The 23,555-nt window shown below is 42.5% G+C and overlaps 1 protein-coding gene across 3 annotated transcripts in view; it reads left to right on the top strand.

Annotated features, from left to right (window-relative positions):
* The window catches only part of arhgap10 (Rho GTPase activating protein 10), a 194,810-nt gene extending 171,600 nt beyond the window's left edge, over positions 1-23,210 (top strand). For all 3 annotated transcript variants that reach the window (XM_087974804.1, XM_087974745.1, XM_087974859.1), the window contains 4 exons: positions 3,984-4,152; positions 13,438-13,551; positions 19,148-19,239; positions 22,201-23,210. In XM_087974804.1, coding sequence (XP_087830930.1) covers positions 3,984-4,152; positions 13,438-13,551; positions 19,148-19,239; positions 22,201-22,289 — 464 coding nt within the window. In that variant the 3' untranslated portion in view covers positions 22,290-23,210. The remainder of the gene's footprint in view (positions 1-3,983; positions 4,153-13,437; positions 13,552-19,147; positions 19,240-22,200) is intronic.
* The last annotated feature ends 345 nt before the right edge of the window (positions 23,211-23,555 follow it).

Genomic DNA, 23,555 nt, shown 5'->3' with positions numbered 1-23,555 from the left:
AATTTGCTATCCATCCAGATGACATTGACATGTGCCGTTACTGTGCTGGTAATGTGCTGTAGGGAAGGAGAGTACCATAATTGTCGTATAATATTGTCATTCCGGGGTTCAAGTATTACCCCCTTGTAGTTCTTGACAAATTTTCCACTTTTATGAAGACTCTGCCAGGGTTCAGAACTAAAGTTAAACGGAAAGTACTGGAGACTCATGATAGGTCAGGCACGGTCTGTGGAGAGAAAAATAGAGTGAACATTTGAAACCCTATATCGGAACTGAAAATAGCGGAGAAAGAGTAGTATTTGTGCTGATGAAGGTGTTTGCAAGTGAATAGAATACATGGCGCCAGTGCCCAGAGAAAGGGAGAACAAGGGAGAGGCAAACAAAGAGCTAGCTGATAAGCCATGAGACAGACACAGGCTAGTTAGAGCGCCTTCAAGAAGCCTGAATAGTTGAGAATGGTTTGGCTGTGCAGGGAGCAATCTGTACAGTTCAGGATCTAGGGGTATCGGGGGAAGGTGACTGATATGGATACGGATGATTACATTCTGAAATTGTTAAACTCAGTGTTGACTAGGAGAAAGTGAGGACTGCAGATGCTGGAGACCAGAGTTGAACTACCTTTTATCTCCACCCCCTTGGCACACCAGCCTCATTCCTGAAGAAGGGTTTATGCCCGAAACGTCGATTCTCCTGCTCCTTGGATGCTGCCTGGCCTGCTGTGTTTTTCCAGCACCACATTTTTCAACTCAATGTTGAGACTTGAAGGCTGTATAATGCCCAGGTAGAAGATAAGGTGCTGTTCCTCCATCTTAAACCTTGCTGGAGCTTTGCAACAGATGTGAGGCAGAAGTGCTGGCCAGGGAGCACAGTGGTCAGGTGAAGTGGCAGTGGAAGTTCAGGGTCATTTTTGTGCACCAAGCTCAGCAAAGTGATCATTCCCAGTTTTGTCTCCCCAGTGTACAGAAGACTACATTGTGAGCAGCCCATATAGTAGTCTAGATTGAATGAACTGCTGGTAAATCACTGCTTCATCTGTAATGCGTGTCTGGAGGGTTGGACATCGAGGTGGGAAGAGGAAAATAGACACATGTTACACCTTCTGCAATTGCAAGGGTGGGTGCTGTGAGGATGTGGGTGATGTGAAATGTGGACCAAAGTGTCTCCAAGGGAACAAACCCAGTGGAATGCTGCCAAGGGAGAATCCACACCTCTTTGTGTTTACTTTAGGAAGTAACTTGTTCACCCTTAGCGTGTCAGCTTTATGGATGACTTTGTCTGGTTGTATGTAGTGTAACTGGTACAGTTGGACAGGCTGTTGATTTGACCACAGCTCGAGGACTATGTAAATTTTGGACTCCTTGTTTAAAAATGAATGTAAGTGGCAGCTAAGCAGCACAGTGAAAGTTCACTTGACTGATACCTGAGATGATGGGGTTACCTTACGAGGCAAGGTTGGACAGGCTGGGCCCATATCTGTTGGAGTTTAGAAAAATGTGAGGTGATCTTTTTGAAGCATCAAGGATCTTGTGTGAGGTGGATGCTGAAAAAATATTTTCCCTTGTGGGAGAGGCTAGAGCTAGGGACACAATTCAAAAATATGGCCTTTCACATGTTAATTGTGATGAGGGGAAATTTGTTCACTCTGAGGGTTGTGCAGGTTTGGAACTCTGTTCCCTGGAGGGTGATGGAGGCAGATGAATTGAATATTTTCAAGGCAGATCGATTTGTGGTCAACAAGAGAGTCCAGGGCTGTCAGAGTTAGTGCGAATGTGGAGTTGAGGCCCCAGTCAGATAAGCCATGATCTTTTTGAGTGGTGAAACAAGCTAGGAAGGCTAAAAGGCAGTTCGGAAAAACGACCTGAAATGTTAACTCTGTTTTCTCTGCACAGGTGCTGCCAAACCTGCTGAGTTTTTCCAGGTTTTTCCAATTTTGATTTAGAAAGGCTTAACGGTCCACTGCTTCTGATTCATGTGTTGGTCTGCTACTCCAGTGACAATAGTACGTCTGGTGGATGGCTGCTGAAGGCTTTTCAATGAGCAATTCTGGGCCTAGAAGACTCCGTTTCTGACAGTACCACTTTGGCTCGGCTGGCAGCAGCCTGGACTGCAAAAACGACATAATGACCACTGGCAGATTGGCTGCACATCTTAGAGAGGAAAGCAGGTTTATGCTTCATGGGGTCACTGTCACTCCCCTTGGGATGGTTTCTTGGTAACCCGGGTACTGCTGAAGGAGAAACTGTTGAGAGTGTTGGGAGAACCTGCCTGCCCCTTTGTGGACTGAGGTATGCAACCATGATGGCTGCAAGAATAGATTTCATGACCTTTGACTCCACTTTTCGTGAAGTAGAAATATCAGTGTTAGATACTGCATTTCACTGAGTTTGTTGATATTCTCAGAGTACGCTTCCATACTGGATATAGCAGATAGTCCTCAGCCTGTCCTGGTGGAGAATGGAGTGGCGTGGAGCTCAGACATCCATGGGGAAGAGGAGGTAGTTAGTGGCAGCAGCTTGGAAACTTTGATGTGATGGAGAATATTGGAAGAGTCACAGATGTTGAGACTTAAAAAGGGGAGGAAAATGCAATCAATGCAGACGAATCAGTTCAGCAGGACAGGTACCAGAAGGGCACCAATATCCTGGGAGGTAGGTTTGCTAGCACTCTTCGGGGGGGGGGTTAAACTAATTTGGCTGGGGGATGGGATCCGGGCTTGTAGTCCAGCAAGTAGGCTAGCTGTTTGTCAGGATGTCCAAGAATGTAGGAAGGCTGTGGAGAAGGTAGCACTGACAGGGAATACTTGCGGACACAGAGATGGGTTCAAGTGTGTATACTTCAACGCAAGGAGTATCAGAAATAAGGTGGGTGAACTTAAGGCATGGATTGGTACCTGGGACTACGATGTTGTGGCCATCACGGAAACGTGGATAGAAGAGGGACAGGAATGGTTGTTGGAGGTTCCTGGTTACAGATGTTTCAGTAAGATTAGGGAGGGTGGTAAAAAAGGAGGGGGGGTGGTGTTGCTAATTAGAAATGGTATAACGGCTGCAGAAAGGCAGTTCGAGGGGGATCTGCCTTTGGAGGTAGTATGGGCTGAAGTCAGAAATAGGAAAGGAGCAGTCACCTTGTTGGGTGTTTACTATAGGCCCCCCAATAGCAGCAGAGATGTGGAGAAACAGATTGGGAAACAGGTTTTGGAAAGGTGCAGAAGCCACAGGGTAGTAGTCATGGGTGATTTCAACTTCCCAAATATTGATTGGAAGCTCTTTAGATCAAGTAGATTGGATGGGCGGTGTTTATGCAGTGTGTACAGGAAGCTTTTCTAACTCAGTATGTAGATTGTCCGACCAGAGGGGAGGCCATATTGGATTTGGTACTTGGTAACGAACCGGGGCAAGTGATGGGCTTGTTAGTGGGTGAACATTTTGGTGATGGTGACCACAATTCTGTGACTTTCACCTTGGTTATGGAGAGAGATAGATGCGTGCAACAGGGTAGGTTTTACAATTGGGGGAAGGGTAAATATGATGCTGTAAGACAGGATCTGAGGAGCATAAGTTGGGAGCATAGGCTGTCAGGGAAGGATGTCGTGGAAATGTGGAACTTTTTCAAGGAACAGATACGACGTGTCCTTGATATGTATGTACCTGTCAGGCAGGAAAGAGATGGTTTAGGAATATCCATTTTATCTCTATTTGCACAGTTGGCCAAGCCACTATGACATAATTAGTACAGTTAGATTTTGACATTGTTGTCAGTATTTTGTACTACAATTTGCAACTAGATGAAAAACACTTTTTTTTTTGGTTATCAGGAGGTCCTTAGTAGTAATTTGTCGCATTATTTTAAAATGGTCCATTTTTAATTCACCTCAGTTTTTGAAAAACGTCTTCAGTTACATGTGGTTTCCTATCTTTGTAGTGGTTTTCTTAAATAATGTTGTGTGATGTATGGTTTTTCTCATGGAGTTATTTTCCTTTCAGCTGAGAATCCTAACAGTGTCGGAGACAATACTCCAAGTGGAAGCATGGAATCCATTTCTTCCCATTCATCGATAACTACCACATCCTCCAACTCTAACAGCCCCCCAGAACAGGCGAGGAATCGTGTCCATCCTGTGAATATAGATACCACTGATTGCACATCTTCTCCGTAAGTTTGATTTTCAGTTCAACAAATACGTACTTTGTGAAATTCTTTATTTTTCCTTTGGTGGCCTTCTGTAATCCTAATTAGTTCTGACTGCTGATTTCCGAGTGCCAAATCTGAACTATTGGGTTGCCCTTAAAGCTGCAAACGCCATGTTATTCCACATGTAAGTTTCTTTCATTCTTAACATTACAGTACACTGACTAATGCTGAAACATATATCATCAGTGGAATATGTAACTATTATTCACAGCATTACATGCTATATTCCCATAAATTGTGACCAATCATGATGTGGAGGAGCCGGTGTACAAAGTTGAGGGATCTGAGGGATGTACAAAGTTAAAAATCACACAACACCAGGTTATAGTCCAACAGGTTGATCTGGAAGCACTAGCTTTCGGAGCGCTGCTCCTTCGTCAGGTGGTTGTGGAGTGTAGGATCTTAGACTCCACAACCACTTGATGAAGGAGCAGTGCTCCGAAAGCTAGTGTGCTTCCAGATCAATCTGTTGGTCTATAACTTGGTGCTGTGTGTGATTTGTAACAGTTTAATAGAGCACAGAGGTGTGTATGCAGTGTTATGATGCAGCATTCTATGTGGTTACTATATAGATCATCCTACTTTTCTTGACAACAGGGAAACACACACTCACTGTCCCCATTCCTATTCCATGGGCTGCTAATAATCAGGATACGTCTGCAAGGGAGTGCACCGTTTTGGGATATAATCGTTTGTAGCATGAATCGTTGGCCTCGCCTATAGATTAGCAAAACGCTTTCACCATTTAAACTTTATGAATTGGGTACTAACACAATTGTTAAGCCACACTCAACAGGAGTAGTCAAATCCGACTTTAGGCCAAATTGGAGACCACTGGATCGCTGGGGCAATGGTGGGTTTGGTATTAAACTAAATAGGGGCCAGAAAGCAGCGCAGGTGTTCTTGATGGCGTTGTGTAGCTGTGGTCTCCCACATTAGGGGCTATTGCTATATTTACACATTAATGATGTGGCCTTGGGAATCCAGGACTCAATTTTGAAGTTTGTAGACACCACAAGACTCAGAAATATAGCGAGATGTAGACCAGGGAAATGGGCAGGCATGTATCAGATGCAAGTTAATGCAAAGATATTTGAAATTATGTACTTTGATAAGACCAAGAAGAGGCACTATAAACTCAATGGTGGATTTTTAAAGGGTTTTCAGGAGCAGTGACGATGTCTGGTCAGTGTTCCCTCTGAGCTGTGCAGTTGCTGCTCAACCTCAGGTTTTTGTGAAGCCAGAGACAAAATTACAGGGATCACTGCAACGAGGGGTATATACACAAAACCCTTTGAAGATAGTAGGAAAAATTGAAAAGCAAGTTTAAAAATTAGTATGAAATCTTTAACTTGATGAACAGGAGTATCTGAGTTTGAAAGCAAGATATCTATCCGAACCCTTTATGAAGCATTGGATAAGCTCCAGCTAGAGGATTGTGGTCAGTTCTGAGCACTGCACTTTCGGAAGGATAGCAAAGCTGATTGGTCTGATGCAAAGGGGTTGCACCAAAACCCCACCAGGTAGCTAGAACATGGCAGGCTAAGAGAAACTGAGGTCCTTCTTCAAGTAGAGAATGTTTAGAAGAGAGATTTCAAAAGTACTCAAAAGCATGTCTGGGTTTGACAGGTTACAAAAGAGAAGGTGATTGGCAACAGAGCTGAGGGTGAAGTAAGGGCAAGCTATGTTTGAGCTCACCAAGTCTTTATGACATGGAATGCAGTGCCTGAAATCGTCAGATAAGCCAATTCAGCAATAGCTTTCCAAAGGGAGTTGAAAAATACTTGAAGGAGAGAAACAAAAATTGCAGAGCTGTGAAAAACGAAGCAATGCTTTCACCCCGTGAACAAATAAATAAATAAAGCCAGCCGTGAAACGAGGCTAAGTGGGTCGATGTTTCACAGGCATGTCAGGTCAGGTGGCTCCCTTCAAACCTTACATTTCAGGTGGAAAACTTTTACTTAGAAAAAAAAGCAAGATGTGGCAGCACCTGCAGAGAGAGGCAAACGAGCATAAATGGGCTGCTTTTCTGAGGTCTGGTGATCACACACAAACCGATGGCACTGGTGGCTCAGGGATTAGTACAGCTGCCTCACCGCACCAGGGAACCGGGTTCGATTCCAGCCTTAGTGTGGAGTTTGCACGTTCTCCCCGTGCCTGCATGGCTTTCCACCGGGTGCTCTGTTTTCCTCCCCCATTCCAAAGGTGTGCAGGTTAGGTGGGTTAGCCATGGCAAATACAAGGTTAGTAACAGGTATAGGGAAGGGGATCACCTCCCAACGGTTGGTACAGACTGAGTGGGATGAATGACCTCTTTCTATACTGTAGGGATGATGTGATTGCCACTCCCCTCTGCATTTTGAACACGGCTCAGTCAGAAATGCAGAGCTGTAATTCCATTGTGACTTGGTCCCTCGTAGCATGGACCAGTTGGGGGAAGGTACTTCACAGCAGTCAATTACCGTATCCTGTAACCTAATCACAAGGCCCAGTGTCACAGACAGGTTTCACAGAAGCTGCCAGCTATGATGAGTGTGAGGTTAAGGGGTGTAGAGTGCCAGGTGGGGAGGGTGCTAGGTGGATAATTTAGTGGTAAAAAGGATACTGGGATATCTCTTGTTTCTGCTGACTCCTGCTTATGGTCCTCCCATTTACACTTCAGAAACTTATTATCTGGAAATGTTTTGTATTAATATGACTCTTCCTTAGAATGAAGGTCAGACTCTCCGTGTTAGTTGACATGGTTCTTGGTGACAGAATAGAACATTTTAAACTAATTCAGCAGGGGGACGGGAACCTAAGTTGTCGATCCATTGTCCAGGAGGTTGAGAGCAGTGAGGTCAGAAATGAGGTTTCAAGGTTGCAAGAGTTCACCAGCAAGCCGGAAGATGGTTTGAAGTGTGTCTATTTCAATGCCAGGAGCATCCGGAATAAGGTGGGTGAACTTGCAGCATGGGTTGGTACCTGGGACTTCGATGTTGTGGTCATTTCGGAGACATGGATAGAGCAGGGACAGGAATGGTTGTTGCAGGTTCCAGGATTTAGATGTTTCAGTAAGAACAGAGAAGATGGTAAAAGAGGAGGAGGTGTGGCATTGTTAGTCAAGGACAGTATTACAGTTGCAAAAAGGACGTTTGAGGACTTGACTACTGAGGTAGTATGGGCTGAGATTAGAAACAGGAAAGGAGAGGTCACCCTGTTGGGAGTTTTCTAAGGGCCTCTGAATAGCTCCAGAGATGTAGAGGAAAGGATAGCAAAGATAATTCTAGATAGGAGCGAGAGTGACAGGGTAGTTGTTATGGGGGACTTTAACTTTTCAACTATTGACTGGAAATACTGTAGTTTGAGTACTTTAGATGGGCCAGTTTTTGTCCAATGTGTGCAGGAGGGTTTCCTGACACAGGCCAGCAATGAGTGAAGCCACATTGGATTTGGTACTGGCTAATGAACCCGGCCAGGTGTTAGATTTGGAGGTAGGTGAGCATTTTGGTGGTAGCGACCACAATTCGGTTATGTTTACTTTAGCGATGGAAAGGGATAGGTATATACCGCAGGGCAAGAGTTATTGCTGGGGGAAAGGCAATCATGATGTGATTAGGCAAGATTTAGGATGCATAGGATGGGGAAGGAAACGGTAGGGGATGGGCACAATTGAAATGTGGAGCTTATTCAAGGAACAGCTACTGCGTGTCCTTGATAAATACGTACCAGTCAGGCAGGGAGGAAATGGTCAAGCAAGGGAGCTGTGGTTTGCTCAGGAAGTTGAATCTCTTGTCCAGAGGAAGAAGAAGATTTATGTTAGGATGAGACGTGAAGGCTCGGTTAGGGCGCTTGAGAGTTACAGGTTAGTCAGGAAAGACCTACAGAGAGAGCTGAGAAGAGCCAGGATGGAACATGAGAAGTCTTTGGCAGGTAGGATCAAGGAAAAGCCTAAAGCTTTCTATCAGTATGTTAGGAATAAAAGAATGACTAGAGTAAGATTAGGGCCAATCAAGGACAGTAGTGGGAGGTTGTGCGTGGAGTCTGAGGAGATAGGAGGGGCACTAAATGAATATTTTTCATCAGTATTCACACTGGAAAAAGACAATGTTGTCGAGGAGAATATTGAGATACAGGCTACAAGACTAGACGGGATTGAGGTGCGTAAGGAGGAGGTGTGAGCAATTCTGGAAAGTGTGATAATACATAAGTCCCCTGGAGCAGGTGGGATTTATTCTAGGATTCTCTGGGAAGCCAGGAAAGAGATTGCCAAGCCTTTGTCTTTGATCTTTATGTCATCATTGTCGATAGGAATAGTGCCAGAAGGCTGGAGGATAGCAGATGTTGTCCCCTTGTTCAAGAAGGGGAGTAGACACCAATCATAGACCAGTGAGCCTTACTTTGGTTGTGGGTAAAGTGTTGAAAATGGTTATAAGAGACAGGATTTATAATCATTTAGAGAGGAATACATTGATTAGGGATAGTCAACATGGTTTTGTGAAGGGTAGGTCGTGCCTCACAAACCTTATTGAGTTCTTTGAGAAGGTGACCAAACAGGTGAATGAGGGTAAAGTAGTTGATGTGGGTGAATGGTTTTTCAGTAAGGCATTTGATAAAGTTCCCCACAGTTGGCTATTGCACAAAATACGGAGGCATGGGATTGAGGGTGATCAGAAATTGGCTAGCTGAAAGAAGACAGTGCATGGTGGTTGATGGGAAATGTTCATCCTGGAGTTCAGTTGCTAGTGGTGTACCACAAGGATCTGTTTTGGGGACACTACTGTTTGTCATTTTTATAAATGACCTAGATGAGGGTGTAGAAGGATGGGTTAGTAAATTTGCAGATGACACTAAGGTCGGTGGAGTTGTGGACAGTGCTGAAGGATGTTGCAGGTTACAGAGGGGTGTAGATAAGCTGCAGAGCTGGGCTGAGAGGTGGCAAATGGAGTTTAATGCGGAAAAGTGTGAAGTGATTCACTTTAGAAGGAGCAACAGGAATACAGAGTACTGGGCTAATGGTAAGATTCTTGGTAGTGTGGATGAGCAGAGAGATCTCGGTGTCCATGTACATAGATTCCTGAAAGTTGCCACCCAGATTGGTAGGGTTGTTAAGAAGGCATACAGTGTATTAGCTTTTATTGGTAGAGGGATTGAGTTCCGGATCCATGAGGTCATGCTACAGCTGTACAAAACTCTGGTACGGCCCCACTTGGAGTATTGCGTACAGTTCTGGTCACTGCATTATAGAAACATGTGGAAGCTTTGGAAAGGGTTCAGAGGAGATTTACCAGGATGTTGCCTGGTATGGAGGGAAGGCCTTATGAGGAAAGGCTGAGGGACTTGAGGCTGTTTTCGTTAGAGAGAAGAAAGTTGAGAGGTGACTTAATTGAGACATATAAGATAATCAGAGGGTTAGATAGGGTGGATAGTGAGAGCCTTTTTCCTTGGATGATGATGGCTAGCATGAGGGGGCAAAGCTCTAAATTGAGGGGTGATAGATATAGGACAGATGTCAGAGGTAGTTTCTTTACTCAGAGAGTAGTAAGGGAGTGGAATGCCCTGCCTGCAACAGTAGTAGACTCTCCAACTTTAAGGGCATTTAAATGGTCATTGGATAGACCTATGGACGAGAGTGGAATAGTGTACGTTAGATGGGCTTCAGACTGGTTCCACAGGTCAGCACAACATTGAGGGCTGAAGGGCCTGTACTGTGCTATAATGTTCTATGGTTATCAATCCATAGGCTGTGGAGCAGTTGGGATACAGGGATGCCTGCTTCAGAGGGGCTCCTGTATCAGCACATTCCTTACACTGTCAGCATCTTTCTTCAGCAGCCTCCCATCGATTTGCTTAAAGTTGTAGTTTGCTTTCCCGGTTCCTGTGTGCTAGCCACCTCTGTCATCAGCCTCGTGCTCGCCCAACATTGGTCAGTGTCAGTCAGAGACAGCTGCCTTTTCAGCTGGCCTTTCAAATGTTTGTCAGTGTATCTGCATCTCATTTCATCGGAGTAGAACCAGGAGTAGGCCATTTGGCCCGTCGAGCCTGCTCGGCCATTCATTAAGATCATGGCTGATCTCTCCATCATCTCAGCCCCTCCTACCTGCATTATCCCCATCACCCTTAATTCCCCTACCATGCCAACACCCATCCGACTGTGTCTTAAATATATTTAATGAAGCTGCCTCGACTGCCTCCTCGGGCAGAGAACTCGATAGATTCACTACTCCCTGGGGAAAACAGTTCCTCCTCATCTCTGTCCTAAATCTACTCCCCCTAAACTTGAGGCCATGTCCCCTCGTCCTAGTCTCACCCACCAGTGGAAACAACTTGCCTGCCTCTATCTCATCTATCTCTTTCATATATTTCTATAAGATCCCCTCTCCTTCACCTAAATTCTAGCAGGTACAGTCCCAGGCAGCTCAACCTCTCCTCACAGGGTAACCCCCTCATCTCCAGAATCAACCTGGTGAACCTCCTCTGCACAGTCTCCAAAGCCAGGATATCCTTCCTCACATAAGGAGACCAGAACTGTGCACAATACTCCAGGTACGGCCTCACCAACTCCTAGTACAATTGCAGAAGAGTCCCCCTGCTCTTAAATTCAATCCCTCTAGTAATGAAAGCCAATATTCCATTTACCTTCCTGATTACCTGCTGCACCTACAAATCAACTTTTAGTGATTCATGTACAAACACTCCTAAGTCCCTCTGCACAACAGCAGGCTGTAATCTTTCACCATTTAAATAATACGCTGACCTCCTATTTTTATTTCCAAAGTGGATAACCTCACATTTACTAACATTGTAACTCCATGTGCCAGACACTTGCCCACTCACTTAACCAACTGAAATCCCTCCACATCCTCTGCACAGTTTGCCTTTCCACTCAGTTTAGTGTAATCAGCAAATAAGGATATGTTACACTCAGTCTCCTATTCCAAATCACTTATGGGGTAGCACGGTGGCTCAGTGGTTAGCACTGCTGTCTCACAGCGCCAGGGACCTGGGTTCGATTCCTGCCTTGGGCAACTGTCTGTGTGGAGTTTGCACATTCTCCCCGTGTCTGCGTGGGTTTCCTCCGGGTGCTCCGGTTTCCTCCCACAATCCAAAGATGTGCAGGTCAGGTGAATTGGCCGTGCTAAATTGCCCATAGTGTTAGGTGCATTAGTCAGGGTAAATATGGGGTGGGGGAGTGGGTCTGAGTGGGGTTATTCTTCGGAGGGGCGGTGTGGACTTGCAGGCCCTAAGGGCCTGTTTCCATACCTTAGGGAATCTAATCTAATATATATCATGAACACCGATCCCTGTAGCACCCGCTCACCACTGATCTCCAATCCGAGAAACACCCATTTATCCCAACTCTCTGCTTTCTATTGGTTAACCAGTCCTCCATCCATGCTAATACATTCCCTGCAACCCCACGCATACTTATCCAACTTACCAGAGCACAGTGCATCATGTAGCACGCAAACAAGAAAAAGACAAGTTCACAGATCCTTTCCTACAAGATGTAAAAACAGTTTTTCGGAGTGAAATTTGAAGACAGGCTTGGCAGTGATCCATCACAGTGATATTAAACCAGCAGAACAATGTGACCAGTTCCCCTACGTGAAGAATTGCAGAAATGATTGGCTACTCAACGAAAATACCCAAGATTGGTTTGTTGAAAATTCTATGTAAATCCAAGAGCTTCTTCAAAATAAATGCTCCTGCCAGGATCGCTTGCTTGCTTGCCCCAAAGAATAAAGGCCTAAATTTATCCTCGCAGGATAGTCAGTATCCTCCCCAGTATCCCACAAAAGCTGCAGATAGGGAAACCTGCAGCTTTCTGCAAAACAACTTTCATTTCACCCAAACCAACTAGTGGGGAACTGGGAGAATATGCAACTGTGTACAGATGTGGGAGTAAGTGAGATCCTCCTACCTAGCCTTGCTGGTACAGGTACAGATGCCACTAAAATCTTGCAATCGCATAACCCTGGTCATAAGATTGGCCAGAACACTGGGACAGTGTATTTAGCGACCACCAGATGGTGCAGAAAGTGAGCATTTGTCAAACTCTTCCAGAGGGGCGTGACATTTGAGCCATGCGAACCAACATGAAGTAATCAAAACCTCTGCAGTGCATTTCAAATCCCACAAAGCCCCTGAAATAGATGGGATTTGAGCCAAAGTCTCTAAATAGAGAGGGAATTTGTTGCTACAAAGGCTTTCAGATACACTTACAGCATGCTGAGAGGAAGGGGCAGTGCCCTCAGACCCTCCCTCCACAAAAAAAGTAAGAGATGTTTGACAGTACCGGCTACAGCAGCATCACTATGGCAACCAGCCTTAATAACAGGATTAAAGGTTATAATGAGAAAGTCCTACTGTTTAGTGCTGTCAACATTTAAAATTACTTGTAATGAAGTTAACTTGTAATTATTTTCTCAGTTTTTTTTATTCTCTCATGGGGTGTGGGCGTTGCTGACTGGGCCAGCATTTATTGCCAATCCTTAGTTGCCCTTAAGAAGGTGCTGCCTTCTTGAACCACTGCAGTCCTTGTGCCTTGGGGGAGGGAATTCCAGGATTTCAACCCAGTGACAGCGAAGGAACGGTGATACTTTTCCAAATCAAGGTGGTGAGTGGCTTGGAGGGGAAATGGCATCTTTCTGCTGCCCTTATCCTTCCAGATGGAACTGGTCACAGGTTTGAAGGTGCTGTCGAAGGATATTTGGAGAATTTCTGCAGTACATTTTGTAGATAGTACACACTGCTATTATTGAGCGTGGAGTGGACTTTTGTGAATGGAGTACCAATCATGTAGGCCACTTGGTTCTGGATGGTGTCAAGCTTCTTGAGTGTTGTTGGAGCTGCCCCCATCCATCCCATCTGTCCATCTCGTTCCTGATTTGTGCCTTGTGGATGGAAGACAGGGAATGGGAATCAAGAAATGAGTTACTCACCACAGAATTCCTAGTCTTTGACCTGCTCTTGTAACCACTGTATGTGTATGGTGAGTGTAATTGAGTTTCTGGTCAATGGTGAACCCCAAGATGTTGACAGTGGGGGAATCAATGGGTAGCACCATTGAATATTAAGGAACGATGATTAGATTGACTCATTGTAGATCATAGCCTGGCATTAGTGTGGCATGAATGTTACTTGGCACTTGTCAACCCAAGCATGGACATTGTCCAGATATGAAAAATGATAATCTAATTTTAGCAACACTTTACCCGCATGCTTCCACAAAATCTCACTCATTTTATTTTGTCTCATCTGCAGTTCTTCTCTGTCAATGGCTTCCTGGTTCAATTCTTCACCAGCTTCACCAGCATCATCTTTACCATCCTTCCAGTTCCCACCTGTGACCACTGTCAGTGATAAACCACCTAATGGGTATGAAAACTTGCCTTTTTTTTCACAGCATTAATACCGGGTAATTGGTGTTTCCTCACATGGAGAAAGTGAGGACTGCAGATGCTGGAGTACCAGAGTTGAAAAATGTGGTGCTGGAAAAACACAGCAGGCCAGGCAGCATCCGAGGAGCAGGAGAATCGACGTTTCGGGCATAAGCCTGAAGAAGGGCTTATGCCCGAAACGTCAATTCTCCTGCTCCTCGGATGCTGCCTGACCTGCTGTGTTTTTCCAGCACCACATTTTTCAACTTGCTTACATGTTGTTGCCACTAGAGTAATGGATCAGAGTCAAAAGAATGAAATTACTTGACATTGTGATCACAAGTGGAGATGATGATGTACTGTGGCGTGGTGTATAGTCGCATTGAGGAAGCAATCGAGTGAATGTATTAAAGCTCTGTAATTGCATTGTGTGTTACGTTCGGCATGTTAGAACTGTTCTTTGAGGAGATATGTAATCTAGATCATCGTGTCGCAGTGCAAACATGGCTGTGAAACTTTCCCCTCAATATCTTTTCGCTCTCAGTATTTATAACGGACTCATCAGTGTGCAGCAGATATTTGAAATCTGACTTAGATTTTAATAGTGTACCCATGGACGTGGTGAGATAGAATTATCAAGCTCCACTGTAATCTGTTGCTTGTGCGGTCATTTGGTTCTGTGATTTACAAGATTTACAAGGATGTTGCCAGGGTTGGAGGATTTGAGCTGTGGGGGAGAGGCTGAACAGGCTGGGGCTGTTTTCCCTGGAGCGTCGCAGGCTGAGGGGTGACCTTATAGAGGTTTATAAAATTATGAGGGGCTTGGATAGGGTAAATAGGCAAAGTCTTTTCCCTGGGGTCCGGGAGTCCAGAAAGAGAGGGCATAGGTTTAGGGTGAGAGGGAAAAGATATAAAAGAGACCTAAGGGGCACCTTTTTCACGCAGAGGGTGGTACGTGTATGGAATGAGCTGCCAGAGGATGTGGTGGAGGTTGGTACAATTGCAACATTTAAAAGGCATTTGGATGGGTATATGAATAGGAAGGGTTTGGAAGGATATGGGCTGGGTGCTGGTTGGACCAAAGGGTCTGTTTCTATGCTGTGCATCTCTATGACTCTACACTTGCTATATCTGAGTGCCAAACCTTTATGATTCATGTACAAGGACATCCAGATATCTCTGTACCCCAACATTCCAGCATCTCGCTCCACTTCAATAATATTCTGCTTTTCTATTCTCTCTGCTCATATTTTTCTACATTGTATTCAATGTGTTGATTATTTTCTCCACTCGCTTATTCAATCTGCTGATTATTTATTTACCTATATCCTTTTCAGGCTCTTTGCATCCTCCTCACAACTTGCTTTTTTTAAAAATCAGTCTTGGTATCATCAGCTAATTTGGCGATAGTACAATTGGTCAGTTCAGCCAAGTCATTAAGATAAATTGTAAATAGTTAAAACCCCCGCACTGATCCCTGTGGCACCCCATTAGTTACTGTTTGTCAAAAAGTAAATGATACATTTATTGTGACACTTTGAGTTGTAGTAATGAACCAATTCTTTATTCATGCTATTAGATCACCCCAGCACCATAATCCTTATTTTGTACAATAACTTTTTATGTGTCTCTTTACAAAAGCTTTCTGAAAGTCCAATTATAGTACAACCACTGGTTCTCCTTTACCCACTAAACTTGCTACTTCCTCAAAGAACTCCAGTAAATGTGTCAACGTAAGTTCCCTTTTGACAAAACCTTGGGGACTCTGCCTAATTGTATGATTGTTTTCAAAATGACCAAAATGACTAGCTCCTTAGTAATTACCTCCAGTGTTTTCCTAGTGGGAGATGTTAAGCTAACTGACCTATACTTCCTTGTTACTATCTCCCATGTTTCTTGATTAAGTTTCCTTTGGTTTTCCAATCCATTGGACCTTCCCAGAATCTATGCAATTCTCCAAGATTACAGCTGGCCCTACAGCTGCTCCTTACAATCTGTTTTGGATGATCTTCATCAGATCCTGGAGACTTATCAACCTTTACTCCAATTAGATTTCTGGAAGTTTTTTTTTCTCTAGTGATTGTTTTAAGTTCCTCCTTCAAGAGATCCAAATAACCAACATAAAAACACATACTGTGTTATAGAAACATAATACAAGGGGATATACTCACCACTGTTGTACTTACAACATAAATCACGAAAATAATGCAACTTTGCCTGAAATAAAACTTACACAGCCTTCCCACTTCCACCCTCAACCGACTATATGGGCATTGCGGAGATCACAGTTAATATATTAAACTTTTGGTATTTCAGGGATATAATTTTTGCTGGTTTATTAGAAGTGCCAGTTCATAAGGGGCCATTTACAGGAAAGTTTGCTCTATTTCTTCAAAGTCTCTCCTGTCTCCCTTTCCCATTGTTAATACCGAAGTCTCATCTTCTAATGGGACAATGCTCATTTTAGATGCTCTTTCTTAAATCTTGTAGAAGTCTGTCTGTTTAGGACAGTGATAACAGAAGCTGGGGGATTGTGATGCAGAAGTCAGAAGAAGAGTAGAGGTAGACCGAGAAGTCATTTTGTGATTAAAAAAAGGATGCATTAATAACAAACTAATTGGGCGTTTTTTTTTTAAAAAATCATAAATGCTGCATTCTATCCACTTTTGTTACTCCCCTGAAATGAGGCGGTAAGTAAAGATCTGAAGTAAAGAAGGAAAGCAAGGCCTTGGAAATGTGTCTGCTCAGATGTACAATAATAATTCCATATATACGGATTATAAGAAAAATGAAGAGGTGCTTCAAGTTGCAAAAGTAAAGGAACTCTTTAAAGGTGACACCCAGAAAAACGATTTTGGCCAGTTGATTGGATTCCAAAAGTTACAGGGACCTCCTTTAAAGGCAACGTGGAAGGAGTGAAAAGAGGGGGTTGACCTGGGCAGTATTGGATGGCTCAGAGAGATTGCACATTACAATTGTGGAATTGTGAGGATGGCACAGTGACAGCAGGTTTACTTGCAAGAATAGCTAAAAGCAGGACAAGCCTTTCCAAACAGTGTTTTTAAATTTTAACTTGTTCATGTTTTTACTCACCCTAGTCCATACTTAATCCAATTATTTCTGGTGGTCCTTCACTGGGTACTAACATTTTCTCAATTTTCTGGACTGCCAATAATCTTTCTTATTATTGAACTTCCCTTCTTTCGATTTGGTCTTGTCCTTCACCAGCTCCATTAGCACGGACAGTTCTTCCTCCATTCCCAATGAAGAGCTTATGCTCGAAACGTTGATTCCCCTGCTCCTCGGATTCTGCCTGACCTGCTGTGCTTTTCCAGCACCACACTTTTTGACACAGTTCTTCCTCCCAATAGTGTCTTTCTTTCTCAATGGAATGTATTCTGTTATAGAGTCATAGAGATGTACAGCATGGAAACAGAGCCTTCGGTCCAACCCGTCCATGCCGACCAGATATCCCAACCCAATCTAGTCCCACCTGCCAGCACCCGGCCTATATCCCTCCAAACCCTTCCTATTCATGTACCCATCCAAATGCCTTTTAAATGTTGCAATTGTACCAGCCTCCACCACATCCTCTGGCAGCTCATTCCATACACGTACCACCCTCTGTGTGAAAAAGTTGCCCCTTAGGTCTCTCCCTAAACCCTAAACCTATGCCCTCTAGTTCTGGACTCCCCGACCCCAGGGAAAAGACCTTGTCTATTTATCCTATCCATGCCCCTCATAATTTTGTAAACCTCTATAAGGTCACCCCTCAGCCTCCGACGCTCCAGGGAAAACAGCCCCAGCCTGTTCAGCCTCTCCCTGTAGCTCAGATCCTTCAACCCTGGCAACATCCTTGTAAATCTTTTCTGAATCCTTTCAAGTTTCACAACATCTTTCCGATAGGAAGGAGACCAGAATTGCTTGCAATATTCCAACAGTGGCACAACCAATGTCCTGCACAGCTGCAACATGACCTCCCAACTCCTGTACTCAATACTCTGACCAATAAAGGAAAGCATACCAAACGCCTTCTTCACTATCCTATCTACCTGCGACTCCACTTTCAAGGAGCTATGAACCTGCATTCCAAGGTCTCTTTGTTCAGCAATACTCCCTAGGACCTTACCATTAAGTGTATAAATCCTGCTAAGATTTGCTTTCCCAAAATGCAGCACCTCGCATTTATCTGAATTAAACTCCATCTGCCACTTCTCAGCCCATTGGTCCATCTGGTCCAGATCCTGTTGTAATCTGAGGTAACCCTCTTTGCTGTCCACTACACCTCCAATTTTGGTGTCATCTGCAAACTTACTAACTGTACCTCTTATGCTCGCATCCAAATCATTTATGTAAATGACAAAACGTAGAGGGCCCAGCACCGATCCTTGTGGCACTCCACTGGTCACAGGCCTCCAGTCTGAAAAACAACCCTCCACCACCACCCTCTGTCTTCTACCTTTGAGCCAGTTCTGTATCCAAATGGCTAGTTCTCCCTTTATTCCATGAGATCTAACCTTGCTAATCAGTCTCCCATGGGGAACCTTGTCGAAAGCCTTACTGAAGTCCATACAGATCACATCTACTGCTCTGCCCTCATCAATCTTCTTTGTTACTTCTTCAAAAAACTCAATCAAGTCTGTGAGACATGATTTCCCACGCACAAAACCATGTTGACTATCCCGAATCAGTCCTTGCCTTTCCAAATACATGTATACCCTGTCCGTCAGGATTCTCTCCAACAACTTGCCCACCACTGAGGTCAGGCTCACCGGTCTATAGTTCCCTGGCTTGTCTTTACCACCCTTCTTAAACAGTGGCACCAACCTCCAGTCTTCCGGCACCTCACCTGTGAGTATGGATGATACAAATATCTCAGCAAGAGGCCCAGCAATCACTTCTCTAGCTTCCCACAGAGGTCTCAGGTACACCTGATCAGGTCCTGGGGATTTATCCACCTTTAACCGTTTCAAGACATCCAGCACTTCTTACACTGTAATCTGGACATTTTGCAAGATGTCACCATCTATTTCCCTGTCTGTTGAGAGTTATCAAACATCTCCTATGATAGTTCTTTAAATTCCAAAGTGCTGACCCCAGGTTATAAGTTTTTCATGCTCTCTATATCAGGACAGACCTTAAAGCGTCTGTTTTTCTCTCCAAAGCTGCTCAACATTTCCACTTTAATTTCCTTAAAAATTTACTTTGGCTCAGTTGATCATTGATTTTCTATTTTATAGAGAGGATAAAAAGAATTTCAAGAGACAATATCTGTGTGAATGGAGTTTGTTCAGTTCCAGATTATACACAAGACGCTTTTGCAAAGATGTTACCCTGCCATCCCAGTATGTATCTGCTGGACGTACCAGTGCCAGTAAAATTAGATCAGTTACATAATTGTTACTGATATTAATGGAGGTCACGTTAATGACAAGTTTACGTAATACCAAGGAAAATATACTTTTTAAGTAATCTGTTGTACATTCAAATCTGTTTCAGGTTATTAAAGCAGCCACCGTATTTGCTGGTGCTATGTAAAACATAATGTTGCTTGAATTCTCTTGAATGAGGTAACAACTCCCTTTATTCTTTAGGGTTCCAAATGATAAAGCCAAGGCTGTGTATTCGTGTGAAGCAGAACATTACTCTGAGTTATCCTTCAAAGTAGGAGCCATATTTGAAAATGGTGAGTGTGACCAGAGATCTTCAATTATTTTCCCCAGCTATGAACTGCATTGTACTCGTTACGAAACAGAAATATTGTACTCCAAAGTTATTTGTTAATCATCCATTCAATCTAGATTTGATTGGTACTGGCGAAACCACCTTGTGTTTTGGCTAAACAGGGCATCACTCATTCTCCTTCTGTGTAAAACCAGATCACCTTCCCAAAGACCTTTGGTGTTCCCTACCCAGGGAGTTGGGTTTTAGGTCTAAATTCAAATCTCGCTGTTGGAGTGGAATACATTTTCAGTCTCCCGTAATGCATTGGTTAGAGTCGAGAGTCATTATCGTTCTCACAGTTTGACTTTTTTTTCCAGCCAACCTGCAATGTTTGTTTCTTTCAGGATTTTCACTTGGGAAGTTAGAATGTTGTCTGCTAAAAACAGTGGCACTGTCCTTACTATAGCATGGGTTATGTTCACAAACAATTTATCCTTTTGTGTGGAAGGTCAACCTATAGGTAATCTCAGAAATATTTGGTGTTTGGAATACCCGGAATTCTCCACTTCAATATTTTGGATAGCTACCAGCTCCTGTATTTCTGACAGGGTGTATAGGTCACATCATCTTGGAGACTAAAACTGTTTGCATTTCCCCCTCTTTTTGGTCCCACAAATAAAGTGCAGATTTAATCTTGAAGGTGTCCCATTGACTCTGATGTATGCCATCAGATGGAATCAAGACTCTGGTGCTAAGATTTCTTCTCTGAGTTTGTGGAGAGTTTGGTATGCATCCCGTTCAACAAGTATTCTGCTTTACTTGCCAGTTAATAAAAGTAATGACTGTTAGAGCATCATCTCCATTCTTAAGTAATAAATACTTTGATCAATTTATAAGATAGTCCACAAACCAAGCTATTGTTCCAGTGAAAAATACTCTCTCTAATCATGGTCTAATGTCCTTCAAGCTTTTGATAATCCAAAATAAGTGCTAGAAATAATTTTTGTATTCAGGTTCACATTGCAGCTATTCTGTGTCCTTTCAGCCAAGTTTTGTGCAGTTCCTGAAGTGGTTCATTGTTGTCAAATTTTAAACTAATTATGGAACCATGCTGTGAAAAACCTCCTGTAGTTTTGAATTGGGATCTTCAGACTCTTTCAAAAGTTAAGATTTTCATTCATTTGAATGTATCTGAATGTGTCATCTTCAGTTTCTTTACATGAAAAACTGGACTCTTAGATTCATTGTGCATAGTTGGAAAATTAGAAAGTTTGTTGAGTCAGTCAGTTTGGAATTCTGTCAGAAGACTGCTTAAGGGGGACACACACATTCCCCTAAGTAAAAATTGCTTCTCAGTTTCATTTGAACCAATACTTTTGATATTTTACCTCAAGTAAGGCATTGTTTTCTCTGTTAAATGGTCGTAAAAGCATCAGTATCTCTTGAATGGAGCACTATGGGGTGTCTCGATGATTATTTGTTTCCTATGGTACAAAGGGCAAAACAGGACCAATTGTGATTGCTACATGAATGTTAACTTTCCTTCTAATTGTTACCAATATTTCATTTTGTTTGATCTTGGAATGTGAACAACACTGGTAAAGTCAAAATTTATTGCCCATCTGTAACAGCTCTTGAGAAGTGGTGATGAATCTTTTGAACCACTGTGGTCCTGTGATACAGGCAAGCAGTCTTATGGAGGGAGCTCCAGAATATTAACCAACTTACAGCAAGGGAACAGCAAAATAGTTCCCAGTAAGCATTAGTAACTTAGTGAACTTGCTGGCAATCGTGTTCCCATGCATTTCCATCCCTTGTCTGTCTAACTGGTAAAGATCATGTATTTGGAAGGTACTGTCTCAAATGAATCTTAGCAAATTTGCAGGAAAGAAACTAAAGAGACATTAAAGTTAATTCTGTCTCTTCCACGATTTTGTATATTTTTACTGTTCATGGACTAATTTATAAAGGACATAATTTGTTGAAGCTTTTTTTTGTCTTGCACCCACCAGGACAATTTGCAAGAAGTACCAAAGTAAAGGGAAAACAATACTAGTACTATGTGAGAGGAGTGTACTGATTGGCAGAAGGGTTACCATGATGATTCAGCAGTTAATGATTTTATAATGATGACAGGGAAGGCATGGCTGAGTGGTACTAACGAGGACTGTTTAATCCAGAGACCCTGGTAATGTTCTGAGAACCTGGGTTCGAATTCAACCACGGCTGATGGAATTTGAATTCAATAAAAATCTGGAACTAAGTGTCTGATGATGATGAAACCATTGTCGATTATTGGAACAACCCACCTGGTTCACTAATGTCCTTGAGGGAAGGAAGCTGCCATCCTTACCTGGTCTGGCCGACATGTGACTCCAGATCCAAAACAATGTGGTTGACTCTTAACTGCCCTCTGGGCAATTAGGGATGGGCAATAAATGCAGGCTTAGCTAGTGATGTTCTCATCCCACAAATGAATAATAAAAAAGATTGACAGCTAACAGCTAAACACAGTTTACATTGTAAACAAGACAGGCTGTCTCAGGTCAAAGTGTTTTGTTGAGTTGAAATAGGTGCAGTGTGTGGACATGTGCTTTCTGTTTGCCAAGAACAAGGCCCTGTATGTTAATAAATGTAGCTTATAAATAATACAAGTCACAGAGTCTGTAATACAGTGTGTAATACTGTGAGTCCAATGAACAACCTTTAACAGAGTCATCTCGACTCGGAACGTGAGCTTGCTCTCCATGGTTGCTGGCTGACCTGCTGCGATCTCTAGCATTTATTATTTTCAGGACAATCCTGACGATCTTTTTCAGCAATTCTCAAGTTCGGTGCGATGAAATGGTCAGTGTAAAAAAAGAAATTCTGTGCATGTAGTATGTTGGTATGTTTGCTTATTCTAATAAAATAAAATTTCCAATAAAATAAGTGATGGTTTGCACTGAAATTAAAACTTGTTCTTTGCTTTTTCATTCCCCAGTTCACTTCTCACAGGAACCTGGCTGGTTGGAAGGAACTCTCGATGGCAAAACAGGGCTCATTCCACAAAATTATGTTGAATTCCTGTAGCACCGAACCGTTTAAATTTATAGAAAATGCTATTCATGGTATCCATGGCCATGTCCTTGATGGAACAGAATTCCTGTTTGTTTGAACCTAACTCCATGACTGAGATTTCTCAATTGGAATCAAGAGGAATATCAATTTCTATAACTAACATACAACCAATCTCAAACCTCTGTAAACCTGTGTGCTTTTAAAACTTCAATATTGCCCAAAGTGTTACTGTAACTACTTCATGTCATTTTAATTATTACAAGCTTTTATTATAGGATGAATTGGTACAGTTTTAACAATATGTTTGATGTTGTAATAACCTGAAACAAAACTCGTTCTATCTGTTTTGACTTCAGTCTACTTTCTATGAATTCTCTTATTTTCATGTTGCTTTCTCAGCAAATGAAGAAGGACTCGCAATAAAAGGTTGTTTGGGGGTGGGGGAGAGTTGTTCCTGTGAAGTTTTACTTTTTCATTGTTGATTATGTCAAATGGTTAGATGTTTCAGTTTTAAGAAACATTGGGAGAGCTTTTTTTTACAAAACATCTTGTGCATTTCTACAACATGTGAAGTAATTTGCTGCATTTTAGCTTTCAATATCAATCAACAGACCTAATGATGGCAATGGACTTTCATTTTAACATAATGTTAGTGAATGTTGGATAGGGTTTTCATCGATATTTGAAAATTGGGAAATTCCATTCAGTTTTTAAACAAGAAGAGGTATTTACAGATTCCTCACTTACTGTGTATTTGTATTTATTTTAACTATGTGAAATGTATTATTTCTGATTTAATGATTTATTGTACTTCTGAAAACTATCCTTAAATAATCACATGCGCCTGAACATGGTCAACAAAGTCACAAACCTAAAGCCTTCAGAAATCTTTATTCTGTAACTGTATGAGAAAATAAAGATCACTATCAGTGATAGTTTCACAATTTTATTATTAATTTGATTGAAGCATGTGATTCTTAATATTTAATTTAATTTTAATATTTACTGAAATTTCCTTAAATTATTTCAATTCAATCTTAGTTTTAAAGTAACTAAATTGGGTCACTTCCATTGTGGCGCAATTTATAAATTAGTCTGAATTTTAAGTTTCACATTTTCAACTGCTTTTTTTAATGTGTGTTCTGTTGAGAGATTGCAAATCAATCGCATTTGGGTGTGCAGTAATACTTTGCTGGTGTTATCTATCATTGCTGAGTCATTCCATTTGTTATAAAAATTTGGGTAATATAATTGCTGATGTCAGCCATGGAGGCATTA

The sequence above is a fragment of the Chiloscyllium plagiosum genome, unplaced genomic scaffold (assembly GCF_037043375.1).
Source record: "Chiloscyllium plagiosum isolate Xiang-an unplaced genomic scaffold, Cpla_swu_hap1 HiC_scaffold_1, whole genome shotgun sequence".
Classification (NCBI taxonomy): domain Eukaryota; kingdom Metazoa; phylum Chordata; class Chondrichthyes; order Orectolobiformes; family Hemiscylliidae; genus Chiloscyllium; species Chiloscyllium plagiosum.
The sequence above is the reverse complement of the archived record's forward strand: the minus strand, read 5'-3'. Positions and strand labels throughout refer to the sequence as shown.